This window comes from Fulmarus glacialis, unplaced genomic scaffold (genome assembly GCF_000690835.1).
Source record: "Fulmarus glacialis isolate BGI_N327 unplaced genomic scaffold, ASM69083v1 scaffold15630, whole genome shotgun sequence".
NCBI lineage: Eukaryota > Metazoa > Chordata > Aves > Procellariiformes > Procellariidae > Fulmarus > Fulmarus glacialis.
Window position 1 is genome coordinate 6,197 of NW_009187340.1, and position 16,734 is coordinate 22,930.

General features: G+C 40.9%; 1 protein-coding gene across 1 annotated transcript in view; it reads left to right on the forward strand.

Annotated features, from left to right (window-relative positions):
• Window positions 1-16,734, forward strand: part of AFF3 (AF4/FMR2 family, member 3) — a gene marked incomplete at its 5' end in the record, with an annotated part of 35,317 nt that overhangs the window by 6,189 nt on the left and 12,394 nt on the right. The window contains 3 exons of the mRNA XM_009574864.1: window positions 354-555; window positions 3,094-3,218; window positions 15,075-15,138. Coding sequence (XP_009573159.1) covers window positions 354-555; window positions 3,094-3,218; window positions 15,075-15,138 — 391 coding nt within the window. The remainder of the gene's footprint in view (window positions 1-353; window positions 556-3,093; window positions 3,219-15,074; window positions 15,139-16,734) is intronic.

The window sequence follows — 16,734 nt, forward strand, 5'->3', positions numbered from 1 at the left end:
CTCTTGGTCCCAATACTGTAAGCTTGTTTCCAGATACCAATAGACTTTATCCTGCCAGCAGGTTTTAAATTCAAAGTTTTGGTAATATATAAAACATTTACCTTTCTCAAAGCCAGCTTTGTGACACTCCATTACTGTAATTTCCATTTCCAGCTTGGCAATACCAATAAATAAAAATGAGAAAATGCTTCGGTCACCCGTCTCTGGTCCCAATACTGTAAGCTTGTTTCCAGATACCAATAGACTTTATCCTGCCAGCAGGTTTTAAATTCAAAGTTTTGGTAATATATAAAACATTTACCTTTCTCAAAGCCAGCTTTGTGACACTCCATTACTGTAATTTCCATTTCCAGCTTGGCAATACCAATAAATAAAAATGAGAAAATGCTTCGGTCACCCGTCTCTCCCCTCTCTGATGCATCAAAACACAAATACTCCAACGATGATTTAACTTCCTCCAGCAGACCTAATGGCAGCAGTCTATTACCTTCCATCTCCTCCAGCAAAAAACATAAGGGTGAAATCCAGTCACAGCCACATCCCGGAGACTTCAATGTAAGTTTATGCTGTTGTTCACAATATAAAGCCTAGCTGTGTATTTTTCACTTCGTATTGCAATCCGTGATGGTTTTGCAGAATGCTATGCAAAAAAATTGTAATAATGAATGTTGTAAGTTCAGTTCTTCTGATTTGGAGTTTAGCAAGGCACAGAAGAAAGTAAAGAGGGCAGGCTGTAAAGCAGGCAAATACCAAAGGCTACATAAGCAAAAGGTAAAAGCTAATGGCCCAAAACAAATGGCTTTAGGCCTCCAGAGTATCACTTGGCACGATGCAAGCCCCTTACATCCAAAAGCGTGGTGCATAAGGCCTCTACTGTATAAGGCCTCTACTCAGCCACTGCCTAACCATGAGTGTGCCTTCTACATGTCTTACAACCAACTTTCTCAGACATTTCTACTTGCTCTCAACACTGGTGAATAGCTTAGCACCAGCCTCACAACGCCGCTCCATCAGAGCCCAGGTATTCAGATACCTATCAGAGAGTCTTGATCACACTAAGTGTGTCCAGAGCACCCTTCCAGATAAGGCCGTATTACTACACCGCATGGAAGCCTCTGCCTTCAGAGCACGGAGAGAGAGGAGTAGACGCTGCCCCCGTTTATGCACGAGTTGTGTGATTAGGATGATGGAGTAAAGAGCCTGTTAGCTCTTCTGATTGAGGGAATTCACATCTTTCTCTCTCTCACCTCTCAAAATCATACCCTAACCTCCAGCCTACAGGACACTGCTGGTAGAAGATCAAGGGCAGAATATTGTCACGTCCTCCCCTTGAAGCTGTTCTGCTTTGTGTGAAATACCTAGAAGCAGCAATTTGGGCACCGTCATATTGATGTCCACTGCTGGAGTGTCTAGTCAAGCTGTTAGGGCACTCTGCTGCTGCTAGAAAGGCCCATGCTCCTCTTCTTGCTACAAAAGCCATTTATATATTTTATCCTAGATGTATTTGTTGTATTTGTTATTTGATACGTGAGAGGCTTCAAAAACCTAAGTATTAGTGCCTAAGCAACTTTCAGGAAAACAAACTACCTGAGTTGTAGCAGTGGTCTCTTCTAGCCACTTTCGCTGTGGGGATAACTGGCCCCACAGTATATGTTAAGTATATATGTATATACTTAAATAGATTTATTTTTTGAGAGTGGAGGGGGAAGTAGTACCTATAATATTAATTTTGGATGCTTTTTAAAAAACAAGTTATCATAAGATGTGTATTTCAAGAATATCTCGCAGATGCTTTTGGTAAATTGAAATAAAATTAATTACATAAAAATATTCCAATAAAAAGGCATTTTAACATATCATAGTCATTAATTTATTTTTTCATGGATTAAATGTAAATTTTTAAACATTTTAACTTCTAAAACATAAGTTTAGAGGTTTATAACCCATTCAGAATTATAATGATATGATTCTTCACTGGATATCTTTAAAACAATTTAAATTCCTTCACAGGCAAATGTGCTGGAAATCAAAAGTAAAAGGTGATTGCTTTATGATCCACACCCTTAGCAAACGCGTTTCACTGAGATTTTCTGCATAGCCTAGCAATGCACCATTTGGTCAACATTTTAACAACCTTTGCAATAAAATTCTTATGTATGTGGTTATTCATCTGAAAACTTTAGCCTGCTGAAAAAAAGATGTGCCACATAGAAGATGAGAGCTCATGAACTATAAATGTTAAAGTCAGCTTTGTTTTATCCCAACTTCCCATCTGGCACCTAACTGGCATGCCCAAGTGGTCCTCTGAATTTCTATCAGAGACCGCAAGCCAGGGAGTGGCTTTCATCCATTTCAGCTTTTTGTCCATTTCCCTATTGCATTTCTGTCTGTCACCTAACAGACAAAGAACAGTGTTTTCTGGCAGTGATTATCAACCAAAAACAACCTGGGACCCTCTGCTTCGCACTGTACCAGTGCATGGTAGCCCACACAGCAGGTCACTCGGTGGGACGAAGGGCTCATGAGGCCTCATGAAGAACAGGGCTGCAGCTGAGAGTGAGACCCTGCCAAAAGACATGTGCTTCCGCTGTGGCACAGAGCAGTGGTCTTTCAAGCTGATCAGGGGCCCAGAGCAGAAAGAAACCTGGACCTTGGGCTACAAATTCATACTGCACAGGCACATCAGCAGTGCAGAGTCAAACAAGTGAGCCTTGCTCCCCCGAGGCAAGGTACAATGCTGGTTTGGAAGCTGAAGACTAAAGATATAACTTGATCTTCTAAATGACCACAACAGATCTACTCTTTAATGATTTCACTTACTGTGTTTCAGCGTGTTTTGATAGTTACTAATAGTTCAGCTCAATTTCTTCCGTATATCACATTGAAACTCAAGCCCTTTAGAAAGTGCTCTGAGCAATATCTGTGAATTTGTGGCTGTCAGTGGCAGGACAGTTATACATACTCCCTGCTGAAATAGTAGGGAAACTAACTGCCAATTTACAGCACTATGCAAAGACGCTCTGTTGTTTATTAGTTGATTTTTTGAAGTTAGTAGCCAATTCCTCAATGTCTTCTCTGCTGTTCGTTGTCTAGAAAGCAATTCACATCAATTCAGAAAATGTTCTTTGCAATAAGCCCCAGTCCCAAACAGAGCCTTGGTCACCTCTGTCCAGCACACCCAGGGACTGCAGAAGGACAAAGCTTATCTTCGATGATATGTAAGTACAGATGACTTTAAAATAAAGAAAACAGTGACATTTTCTCCATTTAAAGAGAGAAAAATGCGATTTGTCCAACAGGAACAGAGTCGTGGCCAGAAGTATTATAGTAATACTGTACATTGAGAAATGAATGAGACATACTATATGAACTCTTTAATTTTTCATAATAAATTAAGCCTCTAATCATCAGGGAGCAGTGAGGACCGGCTATTCCCTAAAGGACGGGGAGCCAGGAGCCAAGGGGCAGAACACGGCTGGCAGAGCAGGGGCGGTGCCAGCCAGGGGTCCAGTCCCCCAACACCCAAGCAAGGGCAGGCCCAAGGGTGGAGGCAGGTTCAACCAAGAGCCTAGATCCTCAGGCAATTCCAAGGTGATGAGGCAGGTCCAAGGTCAGGCCAGGAAGACAGTCTCCAGGTCAGGGTCCAGATCAATGAGGGCCATGGCCGGGCTTACAAGCATGGCTGTGAAAGGGCTGAAGACAGGCACACTTACAATGAGTTGGGCAGGGAGTGAAGGCCCAGACCTGAGCTTAAATGAATTTCTTTAGCCCACGGGCAGAGACGGGAGGCCTTACATGAGGCAGGACAGGGCCATTAAGGCTTTATTAGTAGCCTTGAGGCTCTGGCATTAATTATGCACACATCGGACTATTAATATATACAGAACCATAGCAAGGCAGGGTGACAGGGGCACCCTTCTTATGCACCCTTCAGAGCAAGCGGAGAGGACACCTGGGAGCCTTGCATCCCTGAGCCTTGACAGCTGCTGCTGTCATTGCTACTGCTGCTCAGAAAAAGGTATCACAAAGGCAGGGTGAGTAGGAAGCAACTGTGGTTGGCATGAGTACCTGGAGGGATACCTGGCCCTCCCCACCTCCACGACATCCTTCAAACATCCCCTGCTCTCCTCCTCAGAAAATAATTTCAGCTTGTAATTGTTTTTCTTTTCTTTTTGGTAAATTAAAATTGCTGGTTTATTTCCCAACTTCATTTAGGATGTGGTATTATTTAGATAAAGATGAAACTGAAGGTTGAAATCCTAGTATCTAGAAAACCCAGATTCCTTTTGACTTGCAATTTTTTGGCCTGAAAATACTGATTTTTCTAGTGTAGAAGAGGTTCTGTTGAAGCTATGCCTCAGACTGCCTGGAGCAAATACAGCTCTGTAAGCTGTGTGACCTTGACGCGCCTTTCGTACTCCCAGACTTTCACCTATAACATCGCTAACTCTTTTATACCAAGGAAAACCCTTGGAAAACAGCCCTGTTTCCTCAGGAACTGCTTTTTACCAGAACTGGGATTTAATAGTAATAATAATTGTAATAATTGTAATAATTGTAATGTTTATTCATACCACCTGGTCTCTGGGACAACTAGAGAGACAGCAGCCTCTCATATAGAGAATCCAGGTTTCCTACTATAAGGCATAAATAATTCCCATAGACTTCAAAAGGACGTAACTGTTTTGTTTGTCAAGAAAAGACTGGTGAGATTAATGTCTGTATGTATTCATGGCAGTCGTAAGGAGATGTAAGTTGAATAAATGTAATCATTTTTTCTGCCCCTTTTGGAGAAAACTCCCCCCTGTGTATATATTCCTATTTTCCCTCCTTCTCCACTTCTCTCCATGTTATTTTTTAACTCTTCCAGTGTATTTATTCAACAATCTCCACTGAGGAAATTTGAAACTGTTTAGAAGTACTACCTAACTCTTCATATCTCTTAGAATACTTTATCATCTATAATTTACTTGCAACTGTTCAATTTTTTGGCAGTTTATACGTGTACATATGAGGCAGAAAGGTATTAGTGTGCCTGATAAAAGTCAAAATTGTAGGACATGCTCATCTGTTTGGATTAGAAAAAAACACAGTCAGAAACAGCTACAACAAAACTATTGTATCTTCATCTGATTTTCCCTCAAGATGCTGACAAAAAACAGGGGGACTGGTTTGTTTTGTCTTTCCCCTAGAATACTGTCATAGGAAAACTGCTTTTTTTACTGTCTCTCTCATCTAAGAGGCTTTTATCACTTGCTTTCTCCATTAGTGATACATGTGATTTCTCTGGCAGGCATCTTCAATAAAACTGTTTCACCTTTTCAGAGAGATACAATAAAACTGTTCGTGTATAGTGCCTTCCATGTAGAATGTCCCCAAGCAACATGTGGCCCATTAAAAAAAGCAATCTAAAAAGCCAAATAAGATAAAACACAGAATCGAATATGTCTTAATTTGCCCTTAAAAACCAGAAACGGTTAAATGCCTGTTGTGCTAACTAGGGGAGGGAGATTTTCATGTACTACAACTGTCATCCACAACCTGTATCTAGGAAACACCACCAGAATACCAGCTATACTAGACCTCGATTCTGACATTACTGTGCAGAGAAGTCACTGAAATGTAGCAGATTAGACTGGCTGCAAATGTTAAATGTCAACAAATTTGACTCACATGTTAGAAGGATCAAATTAAACATGGCAGCCAGTGTCTTTCAAATTCGTATAGTACCACAGCTGAGGATTTGAAGAAATGCAATACAGTAGGTCTAAAATCATGTAGTAATCCTAATGGCAGCATTTGTCCAAAATGATGCCTATGAAGTATTTCGTCTCATAATCCATGAAGTTCTGAATTACTGTAATCCAGCCATGGCTTTAAAGTCTTCATTTTAATCAGAATCTATAGTTTCTAAGAGACTAAATCCCTTATATTTGATTTAAAACAACAACTAATTTTTTTGACCAATCAGTGTCTCTTTGCTTTATTCTCAATTTATTTTCTCCAGATCATTGACAACAGCTGTCACTAGCAATAAATTGGAACACAAGTAGGTCAATAAAAAGTATATCTTGCTTGGCAGAGTGCTGTATACACACACATCGCAATATAAAAGTAAATATAGCTAACAGTCTTCAAAAGGCAGGCAAAATCCTACTTGCCCTGGTTTGCCACTGTTTACTGCCGGCTCTAAATATGCTTCGAGGTACCCAGCACGCCACATGTATAAGTGACATCAATGCTGTTCCCAATATTAATTCTTAACAAGGTTTCCTGGATTTTTGGCCATTTCTGACTCTATGAAGAGAACATTTTCAAGGCTACATAATAATGCTTCAAGCCAAATTCAGTCCTGCTGTAATTTCACTGAATGGTAGAATTCCCAATAACCACATTTAGGAACAAAGTCTGTTGTCCTTGAAGTGATAAGCACAGACATGCTGTGGGCGCCCGAGGGCACAGTCCCACACCCTCCTCAAAATACTGCATGTGTGGTATAAAAAAAAAGCAGAGCGTACCCAGCTTCCCAGTTTTCCTTAGGGCTAAATCAGAACATGCTCCTCAGGATTGTTCTCTCACTTGCATTGTGGGTTACCCTTTCAAACTTGGGATGTGTTTTTTCTTCACTTACATTTATTTTCCTTTTTTTCTGGCCTTATAGGAGCAAGATAATACATCTTCTTCAGCTTGTTTTTTTTATTTCATACTTTGTTGAATGTTTGTTCCAGCTTTATGGATTTAGGTGCTACACACACTCACCAGCTTTACATTGTCCAAGGGACATATCCTGCTGTGAGATAGCATTTCTGTGTTTGTTTGTCAACCAGTAAACCACATACCCAGAAAATATGCAACCTGTAAAGGTGTTATGCATAGAGCTCATAAAGAGCTCAAGATAACTTCTTGGCGCATCTCTGTTTTGGCTAGAACCCCAAGTCTCCCATTTTCAGTCTCCTCTTCCTTGTTCTTCTGCCTCAGAGTGGAAAGGAAAAGGTGCTCTTGGGTTGTGACTCGCATACAACGTCTGGAAGTCATCTCACTTTGCATTGCTCAAAATGCCTCAAGGATTCCTGGTCTTCTGAAGTATTTAGAGAGACTTTTGTAGTGCTGAGCAGATTCTCAGGAGCACAGTTAAAGAATAGAGCTTGGCTCCTCTTTCTTGTCATCAGCAATCTAAAAAATCACTGCTCAGACAGACCAACATCTACTACACTAAGTTCCTCACAAATTCATATGCTTACTTTGGACTGCTCCCAATTTCTTGGCTTTGGGAGATTTCAAGACTTCATCTGACCATCCCATTCTTCTTCTCCTTCCCTTCTTACTTGTGGCACTGAATTTTCTCATGTGTACACTGCTCATGAGAAAATAACATTAGACTATTAGACAGCAGACACTGCCTCCCATGATTAGATAATTAAGCTGCCTGTTCTCTGCAAGGCCACCTACCCCCTTTCTTTTTAGGGACACTTTGTGAGAGCTTGGTCTGGTGGGAAATAGATGCTGAATCAGCTCTAGCAGGAGATTCTCACGGGGTATTCTCACGGGGTAAAGAATTTATAGCCACTATTCCCTGTCGTCAACGAAAAGCCAGAGCTGTGGACCTCATTTGAACTTATAAGCTAACATCCATGCCCCTCCTCTGTTCCTATGGGCAAGTGGTCCAGCACTGCTAATGTTTATATGATTAAACTGTCTTCGCTCCCCAAAACAAAGAACACTCACTGCCTCCTGAGAACAGTCCCTGGCCTGTGCTGTCCCCCAGCTGTGCCCAGGCATTGTCTGGGACCGAGCTCAAAACTATGCCAGGGTATTAGCAATTAAACAGCATGGATGATCAAACCATAGAGCTGGTATCCTTGCCCTGCTTATTTCACTTGCACGGAGATTGCCAAGGAATGGTTTTATTGACAGACTCAGATCTGAAATAGCCTCTGATAATTTTTCTACTCAGGAAAGAGGATTTGTTTGCATCAATTGATTTTGATGTGCCTTTTTCTAACTCTACAGCTTGACTAGAAAATATCTTTAGTCCACAATGAATCATAACAGTGAGCAGGACAAAGGTCTTCTAATGAGGCTCAGCAAACCCTCTTTCAGGTCCCAGCAGCAGAGCCGATTCTTTCAGACAGGAGAGGACAGTCTCTCCCACCAGTCTCTCCCAGTCTTTCCTCACCTCTGCAACTGGTGAGCAATGAGCAGATGCCTACAGCAGGTGATGAGCACCCTCCAGTTTTTTGACTAGTCTAGGTCTTGTACTGAATATGAGGAAGTCTTATCTAACTTCCCATGGTGTTTACCATACTCCCACACCTCTGGTTCTTGACAGAACTTGTTTTCCTCAGGTTTGGTGGCAAACATTGGTTTCTCCTCGAAGAGCTAAAAGTCCATCCCAGTGTAACTTAGGGTTTGTCTTCTTGTGCTGGATCACAGAGCACTGTGGGTTTTCATCACCCTCAATGCCAGGATTCACAGGTGTGTTTAAGAGATATTCTAATGCCTCTATTTGCAGCTTAATTCCTAAGTCAGCTTTGCTGTCCCTTTGTGGCAATGGAAAATATCTTTACATATGTTTGAAGAATGTGCTTCAAGTCCATTTTTCACAATATAATTACCCAGAAGTTTCCCTTTTGTACTAGAAGGCTCACTGTAATGGCCCTAGGGTGCAAAGGCTGTGATCCCCCAAGGAAACCTGGGAGCTTTCTTCATCATTCCTTCAACCTATAAAGGATATTTTCATCTTCCAGTGATAACGAACTACACTAGCAAATGATCATAACCACTTTAGCCTAGAGAATCACAGGTGGACTGTTCAAACTCATTTTTAGCCTGGGAGTACCCTGTTCATCTTGAGAACCAACAATGAGTCATGGAGCCCGAGAGGTGCTGTGATGACTTAATGCACATGAGGAATATGAATTCCCAAAATCCCTCTCAGATGCTTTCCTGGTCTTCTAGTGCCTGATTATGATTTCTTTCAAATCCTATGATTACTGAAGTTTCTTAGACAGGCTTTGGAGGACAGGAGCCCTGGATAGAGTCTTTGTTTCAGGATTGCCTGCTTCTTTCAGCATAGATACCACATTCATTGACTCAGGTTTCACATGTACTGTCACTCAACAGTTTTACCCACACCTTGGCTTCTCACTCATCAGAGCTGGGAACATACCTGACTGCCAGGTAGTCCGTCTCCCAGAAATATCTTTCCACCTTTGGCTTTCAGCTCCCTCTTGAAAATTCAAGGTGTGATTCCATGGTATTTTAAAACAATATAAATCTAGACTGCCCTCTCTCCCTAGGTCTGACTGTAAAGGCTTTCACCCCACCTTCGACTGAAATTAGTTGATTTCAGAATATCTATTTAACATACATCGAAAGAGACACAACTGTAGTTTATCTGCAAGGATGTAAAGTTTTCTCCCTCTGCTTTTAATACAGGAGCTCAAGTCCCTGTTGTTAATACTTCTTTCATTCCTCACTCTTCGCTTGTACACTTTGCCCTTGCATGTTTTAGTCTAGATATTGATTTCACATGGATATCTTTAAGTCATGAATCTGGGTCATGCCCAGGAATTTGTAGTAGATTTTGACTCTTTCTCATGGTTTCTTGTATTTCACTACATTGACATGGTTAGTCTGGGGGATTTTGCATTTTTGCCAAAATAGGAATCCCCACTTATTTTATCCTTCTTCATTTCATTTAAATTAGGTGCCAGGCTTTAATTTTGATTGCTATTTCTTACAACAGTAACTCCTTCTCTAGCTATCTGTACTATTCATCTATTCATCTAATCTAAGATATTGACCTTGTTATACTAAGCCCAACAAGGCAGTAGTTGTGTAGTTGTGTGATTGAGTAAATTTTTCTTGTATTTGGCCTGACTCCAATCAGATTGTTCGTTCCTGTCTTTCTCAAATGCCTATAGCATTATCATTTAAATGGGTCACAGATACTCTCTCTGCCCTCTCCACTTGTATGCTCCCCTGCTGAGCATCCCAGACTTGCTGGGCCTGCCACAGTGTGCATGAGACTCCCATAACTGGGTACCCACCTTGTACAGTGCCATGGGCTCTCCCCGACCCTGTGTGCCACCACGTGTGCCATGCCCCAGACACAGCAGTGCCATGTCCCATAAAACAGCATTTATTTTAAGTTGTGGAATAGACAGGAGGCCATAGTACAGCAGGGGACAACACTATTTTGTATAGTAATACCTGCTCCCCAGCTTCAGCTCTGTCTGTTACTCCCAAGATGACCATCTTTATCTGTGATCCAACGTGTCAGACATGCTCCTGACACATGTCCCAGTATGAAACAGCAAATAGGCAGGGCTGTATACACATACCTTTCACTTTACGTGGTTTTCTTGCTCTTACAGGATTTTCTTGTCTTCTTGGACTGAAAGTTCAGGTCCTACTGGCACAGCTTCAAAACTGGACATGGGCTAACCCTGGCTACGCCAGTTTCTTCTGATTTGCTCCTAGCTCTGACCAAATTTTAAAGTCGTTTATTTCGCTGTTCTTCTCCCTTACAGCACACTCACTTTTTTAGGATCTAGATTACTAAAGTTGTGAAACTGGTCCTATATTTAGAATTATGATTTAAGCTGCTTTTATTATGTGCAATTGTTGTACACTGAGGAAGTGCTAGTTTGGTTTTTTATAACACTTCAGCAGCATTATCTCTGAAGGGTATTAAAATATGCACTTGGCTACATTTATGATGTTTAATTGAACTTTTATTAGTTTTTTTTAATGTATCCTCATAAAGCACAATACCACAGTAAGAAATAATGTACAAGTGGTAGATTATGGAAATGAAGCAGAAAATGCTATACTTTAGTATATAGTTCATATAAAATATAAAAATTAGATGAAAAATGTGTTTTTGAGTGCAGTTCTAATTAAAATTGTATATTGGAGTCTAAGCTACACCATACTCTGTAAATACCAGCGGTTGTGCTGAGTTCCAAGGAGATTATGTTGCAGTAGATGCTGATAAATTACTGTACGAAGTAAGGCTTTTATTGATTCACTTTGTTTGATTCTCTTCCCTTTTTTTACTGCATGAGTTTACATTTTTCCAATTATCTACTAAACTGGAGTAAATTAAATTCAGAGAAGGCAGCAAAAGACGAAGGTGGCAGAGATGCGCTGTAACGGCATAGAGCTAAATAGGATGAGAGAAACATATACACACACAAGCATTTCACCTGGGTAATGGAAACACCACGCTTAGGAGCTCAACAGCCCAGAAATTCTGAAAGGCTGCTTCTGGAAGGGGAGTAATTACCATGCCCGCAGCCATCTCACCTCACGCTGGGATCCCGCGCAACATAACAAGCAATGGAAATGCTGTCTTTCCTGCTGGTTTTCGACAAGCTCCCAGAGAAAGTGGTGGCAAGGCGAGTGAGAGAAATTCTGGACAGTAGCGGATTGTTTGATAGATTTCATCCTGGATTCAGCCACAGCCATGCTACTGAGCCTGCCCTTGTCAAAGTCATAAATGGTTTGAATAGCGCTGCTGAAAAGGAAGCCTGGCCTTGTTTGTACTATCAGATCTAGCCATGGGGGGGTTATTCTGTAAAAGGCTGGATTCTGTTCCAGTGCCTAGGTGACTGGCTGGTGTTGACTGAGAATGCGTTGAACTGGTTCCAGCGGTACTTGATTGCTTTCCCCAATCAGCATAGTAGGGTAAATTCTCCTCGAGAGCAGCCAGTTTCACATAATGACACTTGATCCCAGGGAGAATTCACCAGCAGCCTGACTTAGTTGGCACTGATGCTTTACACTCTTCCTCTTGCCTTTCAGAGAGATATATGAGATGCATTAGAGCAGTGTATTAGAACTCCTTTTTGGCTTTGTTGAAGAGGACTATATTTCTAAAAGTACCAACAATCAGATATTCAGAAACAAAAGACTTTCTTGTGCAGTCAAGATTATTAATAGAGATATAACACTTATTTGTACCTGTTAATTTGAAGTCAGACTTGTTTTTAAATTTTTTTTTTTTTTTTAAAAAAGAGGCCTGAATTCTGTTTGTAAATCTGGAGTGACAGTGCTGACACCATTAGATACATACAGTTGTAAATAACTTAAGAGGAGAATCTGACTCAGTTGTCTGAAAAACAGAAGTCGCTGAATAAATTTCCATGGGACTTCAGTTTACATTCATGACCAGTAACCCTAACAAAGAGAGTCCACTGCTTCTTCTGCTACTCTTATCTACTCCAGTTCAACCAGTAGTCTGGTACCATTTTAATCCTGCAGAAATTTCCTCTATTCTCCAGCTTCTCAGGCTGTAGCGAGGCTGTGATCTGCAGAGGGATTACAAAGACCTGAAAAGGAGTTTAGCCACAGATCTTTCTGAATCTTGTCAGTGGGAAGACAGATTTGCTTCTCCTCAAGATGCCTCTCATCAATAACATATAGTTTCTGAAATTAGAATCCAATGAGATTACCTGCAAATTCTCCAGTCTGAGATTATCACCAATGTAACTAAAGAGGCCAAGCTGCAGAGGAAATTTGGATGAACCTTCATGTTTGTAACAGATATGGGTTCTCAGTCACTATAACTTAAGGGTCTGTAAAATCAGGATATGATTAACAATCTTTTGTGAACTTCATAGATACAAAATGTGCAGTATGCAAAAAAGCTATCGTGAATAATTAATTTATGCATCAGCTTTCTCATGTGTCTTCATATGTGCATGAGCTGAGGTAACCTGTTATCTTCAAGAAGCCTATAGAAGAGGGGTTTTTTTCTGTTTTTTTACTTCATGACATAATAATTTATACTAGTATACTGGATTTCAAAAGAAAAATTATGTTCATGTGCAGTGGGAACTTAAACAAAATTGAATTTGAAACCTTTCTTTCTCATTAAAAAAATCAGAAAACAATTAAATCCAAGCACATCCTTATTTTGTAACTAAAATGATATAAGAAATGTATGCAATGTACATAAACATACATTAAATCTATAGGACATTTCAGCTTTCCGTTTTCACCCAACATGCACATTAGTAATCGGAATAGGAAGTTTATTAACGTGTAGTGATAAATTGAAGACTAGTATTTCATAGATGGCCTAAAGAGATTTGACTTGGTGTGTTTATTAACACTATTGAACAAGCTCTGTTTAAGAAACTAGAAGAAAACATACCCTATCCATTTTTTCCCAATGAATCTTAATTTCTGTTAGGCATCCCCTGATTTGTAAATCAATCTTGTATTTTTCTTACGGAAATACCTAAACATTCACATTGAGAATATATATGCTTTGCTTCAAAATAGCCTTTTAATAGTTTCTTTTTTATATTAGGCTTCCCAAAAAACAATTGGACTTAGTACAAACCGATGACTTCAGGTTTTGCACATTGTGTTATGGTTAACCACCCCACAGCAGGGCCCTAAAAGCAGGCTTCTTGGTTCAGTAATGTGCATGCTTCTTGCTAATACCCTCATTGCTAATCATAACTTCATGACGTCATGCTCAGCAGTAAAAGCTGGGGGAAGGAGAAAGGGGGGACGTTTGGAGTGATGATGTTTGTCTTCCCAAGTCACCATTAAGCGTGATGGAGCCCTGCTTTCCTGGAGATGGCTGAACACCTGCCTGCCGATGGGAAGCAGTGAATGAATTCCTTGTACTGCTTTGCTTTACCTATTAGTCTGTCTGTGTCTCAGCCCACGAGTTTTCTCACTTTTACCCTTCCGATTCTCTCCCCCATCCTGCTGAGGGGAGTGAGCAAGCGGCTGGGTGGGACTGAGCTGCCGGCTGGGGTTAACCTACAACTGAGTGGCAATAATACCATATCATTTACAAAACCAAGCACTTAAAAGCATGAATGGTAAAAACATCATGACAACATTCTGACTACTCAAGAATATCTCATTTTCATTAGATAAGGGCAAAAGCATGACACTGTAACCAATACTAAGAATACTATTTTGCAAGGCAAAACTTCCTTCTCTGAGAGAGACGAGGATATGGGAGTAACCATAGTATGAGCTGAGAAGAACCAGGACATGTGTTAGCTGAGTAGAGAAAGAAGGCGGCCATCTCCCACACATATGAGACTGGAAGAATCTGCAGGGTCAGGAAATGTGAAGACTTTTACGAGAGGCAACAACTGAAGATGCAAGGTTATGGCCTTAAATGACATGGCAAATGGCTATTCTCTGCAGTGACTGAGAAAGATGCAATAGGGAGAGCTTGTGGGAGGAGATGAAGAAATTTGCTTCAGCCATGAGGAGCTCGCTGAGGTGGTGACCAGACATTGCCAAGGAGACATCAGTTTGTGTTTTCAGTTTGAATGGAAATGAATAAGTCTGGATCAGAAACGGTCTTGTGAATTTCAGCACAGGGACAGCAGTTGAATTTGTGTCCTGTGGTCAGTAGGTCAGGTAGGTTAAGGAAGGGGTGGAGTCTCTGAGATCTGTTTGAGGAGAAATCAATGGAGAAATTGGCACGAGCGACGCCAGTGGAATTGTAGCAGGCGGTCCAGCACCGAGTCGGAGATGAACTCCAGGCAGCAAAAGTAAACAGCACTCAGCATGCTTACAGATAAGCGGGAGAAGGGGGGGTAAGATGGTAGTTGTGGAGGCAAGCAGGTTCGATGTGTGTTTTCAAAGTGGAGAGATTAAACACACATTTGTTTTGAGAGGAGGGAGAAGCCAAGGCAAATGACAGTGTACAGAGAGGAGTAGAAAAAGAGATAGGCAAGCACCCGGGAGAGGAGAAGATGGAATAACTTGTTCCACTTAACGCTTGCATCCGTTTTGCAGATCAAAACTGCACTAATTTGGGAAGCAGTTTATATAATCCATAAAAACGCATTTTATTAGTTTTTTTTTTTTGCTTTGAATCACTGACTTCTAAAGAATGAGAACAGCCATAAATGCTATTGTCTCCACAGGCAGCAATTTGGAAATAGAAGATGCATAGTTACATGATAAGTGTATTTTCTTCATAAAAAATGTTTGCAAATCAGGTTTGAAATAAGAGAGGAATAACTTGAAAATCTTCTGCACTTCAGAAAATAATAAAATGTCTTCTTATTTTCCCTTGGTAGGCCACGCAATGCAGATTACTTTATGCAGGAAGCTAAACGGAAGAAGCATAAAGCAGATGCAATGGTGAGACCATTTTCTTTCCAGTTATGTTGCTTCAAATTATTTTTGTAATGCAGTTTCTTCATCAGTGCAGTATTGCTAGGGTAATTATAAAATCTATTATAAGGATGGCTAGGCTTGTTAAATTAAGAAATGTTTATATAATCAAATGTTCATAGCTCAATAAACTAGGACTTAACAAATAATGACTTACTGAGATAAAGGCCTGGATAAATAAAACTTTCCATTTATTCCTTTGCTTTAATTAGTAACTATAGTAATGGAGGCTGTGTAAGGGATCCACATACCTATCTTCTCTATTTAACTAGCTGGCTAGTTCCTATAATTGTATCCCCAAATTTGGTCCGGTGGCTGAGGTATTTGTACTTTTTTTAAAGAGCTTTGGCTCTTCAGTGCCAAAAGAATCCTGGTTCGTAGCAGACCTCTCCTAACATAATCAGAAGCACACAAGGAATCTATGTAACCCTAGAGGAACACCTTGCACATAAAGGACTGTTGCAACAAACAGATTCTTGGCCCTGGCTGTGACTGGTCTAAAAATGTAGCCGGTAAGACCCTCTTGAAGAAGGGGAATCTGAGGTTATATAGAGCACTAAAGAGATGCTTGTCTTTCCAAACAAAAGGGTGCAACTAAGTACACAGTGCTCCAGGAGAGCTCCGCTTAGCCGTCTCTCAGCTTTCTCCAAGGCTACGTTTGTCCAGCGCTATGAATAAGCCAGTACAGCCTTAAAAACATTAGGCTGCTGAGGTGGCAGGCGCAATACGTGGGGTGGGACCCTGCATTAATATCGCTGTCTTGCAGATGGGAGTAGCTGCAGTCCTCCTTGCTCTGTCAGACACTTTGTTGTAACAGCAGCAGGAAAGAAGGAAGGCAGCCCAGAGCCTCCGTTTCTTCACCACTTTTTCTCAGCTGTGCAGAATGTAAAAAGGCCAAGGAAGCAGAAGCAGGCCCTTAATTTAGGACACTAACACCGAGTTTTACACTCTACCTGAGTTTATTAGTGCAAATTTCCATGGTTTATTCAGTTCCATATTACTCTAAAGTGAGTCTTAAATCAGAAAATATTGTGGAGAAGTACAAATGGTGCATTTTAGTGTGTTGCTTTAAACAGAATGGAAAAAATCACTTAATATGCAAAGGAAATTCTTAGCCTGAAGAGAAATGTTTTTATGGTAGCCTCCCAGAAACAGGAGGTGCAAGCATTATTCTCTGCTCTGCCACAAGCTTCCTGAACGAGAGTCACTTAGGCACAGTTTAAATAGCTTCCCGTCAGTCCTGGGTGATTGAAACACCCTTCACATTCAGCTTCCGTACACAGTGGACCAGCACCTTACTTACTTACACCTTGTGAATCATTCGTTGCAGGTACTTCCTCTCCCTCACTCACTGTGTAGGGATCCTGGAGGAATTGCCATATTGCCAAAGTGCCTCCAGGCCTTTGAACCACCTTGCTGGGCTGGATACCTCCTACTTTGGTACTGCAATACCTAACACAAGCACTTAGAGTGAGCAGCCTGAAAATTACTCAGAGTCTCTCTGCTCCTTAGTCCCCCATCTGTGAAATTGGAATAATAGCACTTCCACCTGCACAAGAGCGT